At 36.5% G+C, this 7418-nt stretch overlaps 1 protein-coding gene across 1 annotated transcript; it reads left to right on the forward strand.

Annotated features, from left to right (window-relative positions):
* Positions 1-2017: 2017 nt before the first annotated feature.
* Positions 2018-7195, forward strand: LOC109087642 (homeobox protein EMX2). Its single transcript, XM_042768820.1, is given in 4 exon segments — positions 2018-2602; positions 2605-2857; positions 4371-4555; positions 6002-7195. Coding segments are annotated over 4 exon segments (744 nt in total). The 5' UTR covers positions 2018-2464; the 3' UTR covers positions 6170-7195.
* Positions 7196-7418: the final 223 nt, after the last annotated feature.

Consider the following 7418-nt stretch of genomic DNA (forward strand, 5'->3'; position numbering starts at 1 on the left):
CACTTCAGTGCGCAGCTCGACGAGCACTGTGACCCCTTCAATGTGTTCTTCAGATCAGAAATCATAATGTAAAATATCTAAATTGATTTTAATAGCCTGTACAGCAAATACATAAAAGTCAGACGATTGTAAACATTAGGCTACTGTGCTGACACAATTTCTTTTGTTCCTGTTATCTCAACAAATGTTTCACCATTTAAAAAAATCTCAACAAATGTGTTTCACCAAACGATTACTTCATACAAAATTGAAATGTAGTGGCTTGATAATTTGTGGACGAAAAAAAAGCAAGTTAAAGAAAAAGTCCGGGGTAGGCCTACACGGCAGCTATTTGGAGTCCAAAAGTGTAGGCGACCGGGAACGCGCTAACAAATATTTTAAATGAAGCATTTCCCGCACGGAAGAGCAGACGAGTGAAAACTGAACTCCACTGGCAAGAAATAGCCTCTCTTACTAATTGTTAATGTAGGCTATGTCTGTCATACGCAGGTATCCAGAATTATTACTGGAATCAAGAAATCACTTTCTTGATTGTGGCAGGATTATACAAAACAAGTGTAGGCTAGAATCCGACAGTCCAAGTCCACTACAGTGTATTTGCTATTAACTTAAACACAAGCCAAATAGACCGTGATAATAATAATAATAATAATAATAATAATAATAATAATAATAATAATAATAATAATATAGGCCTTTATAAATTCGGTTTCATAATAATAATAATAATAATAATAATAATATATAGCCTATATAAATCTAATATTATATCTAATATAATATATATAATATAATATAATTAAATCTAATATTATTTATATAAATTAGAGACTCCATAACACTCTTCTCGTTAACACAATAAAAAACCAAAGGAAAGGATATTCTCTAAAACAAAAACCTGTTTTATACAATGCAGTATGAATAATGTACAACACTTATACTGTCATGCTGCGTTCGTACGCTTAACCAATAGGCCTAGCTGTTCATTATTCATTAATTTTAACAAATATGGGGTGTTAAGAGCTATAGGCAAAATTATTCAAGTCAACATTGAACGTAATAAATGTGGACCTATTTTGTAAACATTTATTTTTTCCATTATATTGCACAAGCGTTCACTGCAGCTCCAAAACACGCTTGAATTTTAAAATGAGCCTGTATCAAATGCGAGTGTCTCATGGACAAAAATCCAGAATAATAGTAGTAGTGATTTATTTATTTACATTTTTTTTTTTTTTACTATTATATCCATCTGTAAAAGTTTTACTAATATTTCTGCAGTTTCTATTTTTTATGTGTAGCCATATGACCGACAAAATTGCCTCCATTTGAAACCCATAATTACATGGTGAATAATGTAGTGCTGTATGAGATTTATCTGAAAGTGAGTAGAAGTAAAAAGAATATAAAACGTTATTAAAATGTCACCGAACTACCTCACACCCCGCAAAACTGAGTCTAAAACCCAAGAGATCGCGTTGACAACTGTGCATATATACCTGAACTTTTGAGATGCAGTATGCACATTAGTAACCCATAATGGGATTGAACTCGGCTAATTTAACGAGTAGTTAGAGGGTAATAGACAAACAAACAGAGCTGAAAATATTGTCTGTCTAATAAGCCTCATCCTTGTCTCCTGGCCAATAGAGAAAGAGAGTATCTCATCCCTAAACTAATCACAAACCCGTCGGAGAAAATGAAAACGCGGAGAGACAGTGTAGAGGTGGGCGTTACAGGCCCACCGAACATCCAGAAAGTAGAACATTCAAAAAGTTTGATATACACAGAGATTGTCATTTGAACTGATTATTTCCTGACAGAATTTCATTGATTAGCTACAGTCATTTGTTTAAATGACACTCTGCATTTTTTTTGTATTGTAGTAGGCTAGTACAAATCAGCATGTGTAGTTATGCGTCTAAACGTGCAGTGATTAAGCACTGAGGTGCCGTAGTAACGGTTTTGTTGTGGTATGGTGTTACAAATCAGCAACATGCTGAAGTACCTCGAGTCTCTCAATGGGATCAGCTGCGTATGTAAATTGCTCCACAGCTCTGTTTCTGGGCGAATCCGTTCCGTTTTGCCTGAATCCGCCTCTCCGCGCTCGTTCGTATTGACGCACTTAAAGACTCTTCCCTCAACCTTAAGGCGAGCGGCAGCGACCAATCACCAAGCCATTACAGGCTTCAGAGGAAACTGTTTATGTGACTCCAGAGCTAATTAGGCTCATGAACTAACAAATCGCTAGCACAACTGGTGAGGAACCGATCACATTCATGGATTGTCTGGAGAAGTCGGCCACCTCTTTCACGATGTGTTGAGCTGTGTGCTTTTGACCATTTTTTTTTACCCTTTCTTTAGTTGCCACTAACTTGCTGACAAAACTTTGGTCTTGGGTGTGGAGTATTTTTCAGTGCGTGTACCGTTTTCACTTAAACTGGGGAATTTTGACTGGTGAGCCATGTTTCAGCCCACACCGAAGAGGTGTTTTACCATAGAGTCTTTGGTAGCGAAGGATAATCCTTTGCCAGCGTCGAGATCCGAGGAGCCCATACGACCAGCGGCTCTCAGCTATGCAAACCTCAAGCCAGATGAACCCATTTTTTAAACGGCTTTCATTCCAGCGGCAGGGGCGTCTACTCAAACCCGGACTTGGTGTTCGCTGAGGCTGTTTCACATCCTCCCAACTCCGCCGTCCCAGTCCATTCAGTACCTCCTCCTCACGCTTTGGCTGCTCACCCACTGTCGTCCTCGCACAGTCCGCACCCTCTTTTCGCAAGCCAGCAAAGGGACCCTTCAACTTTTTATCCATGGTTGATACATAGATATAGATACTTGGGTCACAGATTTCAAGGTAAGTTCCAGGAAAATGTTTTATTAGCCAGTTATTTTGATCAGTCGTTTAGAGAAAAAACACGGCAGTTTTTCTTTGATAATTAGCTAGGCTAAATGTCACTTTTGTGCTAGATATTAAAATGCGGAAATTAATGCTATCGAAAAAAGTTTATAACCATTTTATTGTATCTAAATATAGACTTTTGCTGTGAATGAGGGCACTGACATTATAGCCTGCGGTTATCAGTAAATTGCTGGAAGAAAAGAACCTGACGTTATTCCATATAGGCTATATATATATATATATATATATATATATATATATATATATATATATATATATATATATATATATTATATATATATATACACTTAACTTGTTAAAACTCATAAGTAAAGTATTTGTAACTTTTGTATTTGATGTTTTATAGCCTACATTTAAATTAATTATTTTAATAGGTTTAAATAGGCCCTGAGTTACATCACCTTTTAAAAATCAATAGGCTAGGCCTATAGCCTAATAAAACCCATCGATTGTAGTGTATTTAAATATATGAAAAACTGTTATTACAAAATAATACGCAGTCACATTACCAGGGAAAAAAAAAATTAAGAGCAACGAAATAATTTATTAATAAAAAGGAAGTTTAATTGCCGTTCGATTGATTTTTTTTTTCGCGTAAATTTCTCGAATTTCGCCTTTATCTGAAAGTCCATTTGCCTGGGTCCTTAATGTTGTAAAATTGACATTTCGTTTAGCCTACCTTAAAAACGAACGCTAATATTCATACACGTCAATAAGTGTGATACTGTCGTATTATTACATACATCGTACTAGCTAAATAACACAAATGTTATAGCAAAAAAAAAAAAAAAAAAAAAAACTCTCTCTCTCTCTGTGTTTTTTTTTTTTTTTTTTACTTTTATAATATTCAATAGTCTATGGGAAAACATTTGTCACCTCAGTTTCTTACCGAAACACTTGCAATGAAAACCTTAACCATTGCAAAGATACTCAAAGCCATTGAATTAATTCGAAGACATTTCAGTTGTAAAAAAGAGCCGTGCTGCAGCTACCTATCTCCGTCTGGTTTATTTACAGTTTTTTGTTTGATTACGTGTAAATTAACCTTATTTTGTCTCACATTTGAATTCGCAACAAAAGTTTAATTAGCTGGCTACTGTAAACATCATCGCCTGGCTAAAGTAGTCTAACTTTTGCCAGAAAACGTCAAAAAAGATGACAGAAAAAAAAAGAAGTAAAAAAAAAATTCAACTTGTATAGGCCTATTTCTATTTAAGAAGACCGGTAAATTGTGTGTGTGGGGTTTTTTTTTTTTTTTTTTTTTTTTTTGTAGCTTATATTTTTAGTAAGATGTTGCATGCTTATATGTTTTTAAACTTCAGGCCCCATAGCCCGCAATTATTTACTGACAACAAACTGAACGTAGTCTAACAACTAGCCTATGTTTAGAAAGGATACTAATATTATGGTAGACGATGGGTTTTAATTATCACTGTTTTCATTACAGGAAACGAAACGAGTCCGGAAAGCTTCCTATTGCACAATGCACTGGCAAGAAAGCCCAAAAGGATTCGTACAGCTTTTTCACCATCACAGCTACTACGGCTTGAACATGCTTTCGAAAAAAATCATTACGTAGTCGGTGCGGAACGAAAACAGCTCGCTCACAGCCTTAGCCTCACAGAAACTCAGGTAAGAAGTTGTTTATCTGTCTTCATTAACGTGTACATCCACATACGTGAATGTGCGCATGGTCATATTGATATAATACGGCCTAAATAAATAGGCTATGGCTGTAGCTACCTTAAATGTTAACATAGCATATAGGCAATGTTTGCGTAACAAAATGTAGTTCTGAATGATTCAATAAACAATAAAAGCTTTTGAAAGATAGATTGTTTATTTAAATATTTTCTAACATTTAATCGTTCTCTTTGACAGCATATTTGCATGTAGGCTGTAGTCGCAATCAGCATTGGCGTTAGTAATAAGTGTATAGCCTATATATTTCTTATTTGCAAAGATGTGGCAACATTTTGATTTCAAGTTGATCATAACAGAAAATGTTCTTTTGTTTACCGTTTGGTTTTGTTGGAAATCACACGCGTAAAGGGCTAAGCATTGTTCTAAAAGCGTAATGGTTTGAAGTGCGTTAAATCCACCATTTCCAATTCACTCCGTTCTTTGGTGAGGTTGAACGATTGCGTTTTGGGCAGAGGGCTCTTGTGGAAAATGTTTTGCAATTAACCAGTTAACCGTTTTAAACGGACACTTAAAAGAATGAGGCGGAATCAATGAATTTCCCTAACCATATTTAAGACCGTAGCCTATTTGCGCGTATCGCTCAGTGGCCCGGTCGGAGTCTATTGTCCCGGTGACAGCACCGGCCCTTTTTTAAACGCCGCCTTTCAGAATAGCAAGAGAGAGAAATGAACTACGAGCCACTTCAATGCTTCAATTAGCTCTCTGAAAGCACATTAAATGTGCCTCACTTGCCAAGTTGTCAGCTGTGAGCTTTACGGATGATATGAATGATAAAGGTGATGAATTAAGCTAAAGACTGGACTTTACCGATGTGTGCTAATAGAAAAGGTTTTATATACGGGGATGTAATAAAGAGGGAGTGAATTGTAAATAGGCCAGTTAACATATACTGATCCGTGATAATAATGTCGGTGAAGTCACACTAGTGGTATCACATTATTATACACTCACATGCTGCTTCTATTGTACTCAATGTCCGCTCAACAGTTCAGCTGAGTTTGAAGCAGCAGGAGGGCATGATGATGCAACCTGTCGTTCGTAAACAGGTCAGGTGCACTTTAAAAGGAAAGCCACGCCAGCAGTCTTCCCTTCCCCAATTTCATCCTCACTTATCAGTAATAGGTTATGTATTTAATACCTAATTTAAATTCTTTGTTGTTTTAATTTATGCAGACCGAAGACACTAAATGAAAGTCGACTAGATTGACTGTGAGATACCTGGCGGTTCTTTGTCCGTCTAGCCCTAGTTATTCTTAAGGCCCGTTAGTGATACCTTCCGTTAGGCCAGCTCTCTGTTTAATTGTGTTATTCAGAGGCCACCGAAAAGCCTTTGCGTATTTTACGCTGATTATTTTCATTTTTTCCTCGCCACAGGTAAAAGTTTGGTTTCAGAATAGAAGGACGAAGTTCAAGCGTCAGAAACTGGAGGAGGAAGGCTCGGATTCACAACAGAAAAAGAAAGGAACTCATCACATAAACCGATGGAGAATGGCCACAAAACAAGGAAGCCCCGAGGAAATTGACGTCACTTCAGACGATTAAAAGACTTTAAAAAACTGTTTGAACCCGGGACAGCGGCGTGGCTTGAAGGATGTCACGGATAAGGATGCTGTGTACTGACAGAGGGAGTGGGTATCACATTTTGATTCTTCGAGATCGGCAGCTTGAGGGTGAGAGATCCTGTTGGTGGCACTGCTGTCACTACAAGGGAACTGTCAATAATTTTCACGTTGCCAAGGCAAGGTGATTGACAGGTATTACATGCAGGCCACCCCCCTACACTACCCGCATCACCACTATCACAAAACATAGCTCAAATGCGCATAGGACATTTGCACTTCTGAGGGTTTTTTCCTCTCGTTTTATTTTTTCAAGACGTGAACCTTCCACATCAAGATACCAAAATATACAACTGTTTTTGTAAAACTTGAATTGCATGGTAGAGCAATGAATTTTTGGTAGGTTAATTAATTAATTTGACCTTCTTTTTTTCAGAGTAAATTTGTTTTGATTCTATTTTTAATCTGAGAAATGAAATGTTGTGTGCTTCTTCCTTTTTTTTTACAACAGTGTGCAGTCTTTGAATTTATGATTCTCGTGTTAAAGTGATTGTGAAAACAACATGAAGTAGCAGTGCTGCGTTATAGTGTTTTTAAGAAGTAAAACAAATTTTAAACCAGATTATAAAAACGTTATTCAAGTTTACCTCACACAATAGTAATTCTAATGAAAAATTCTCCATGACATTCCTTAAAAATTAAGCTTTACCATGACTCCGTAATCTTGGTGCGAATATGTGATCGGGACGCGCCCCTCCTCTAAAGAGTTGCCTCGAAGGATTAATGCAAGAATTGATGGCCGCCTAGGCAACAAAACTTCAAGCACTGAGCGTATTCCATGTATAGAGATACTAAAAGCTAATGTTTATGTTAAATCGTCTTTTACAAGAATGTAAATAATTTTGTGTTTGTGTTAAGTTTGCTACAATTTTAACACAAAGTATACTTCCAAGAAGTATGTAATTGTCAATATTTTGTCAATAAAGTTTTATCAATATGTTGCTCAGAATCAAATTATAGCCTTTTTGTTTTACAGAAGAGGTCTAAATGAAACTTTTGACCGGTAGCCAATTAAATGGTTTAGGATGCATCCTGTTTTAGAAAATCATTATTGGACAGACAGTATTGTATGGATTGCACTTGCAGTTGTCTTCTTTTGATTCGGTCCCTTGGTGTCATTGTCCTTTAGGACAAACAGGCGAGGTATCGTAATTATCACTATTTTATCAATG

Source organism: Cyprinus carpio, chromosome A13 (assembly GCF_018340385.1).
Source record: "Cyprinus carpio isolate SPL01 chromosome A13, ASM1834038v1, whole genome shotgun sequence".
Lineage (NCBI taxonomy): Eukaryota > Metazoa > Chordata > Actinopteri > Cypriniformes > Cyprinidae > Cyprinus > Cyprinus carpio.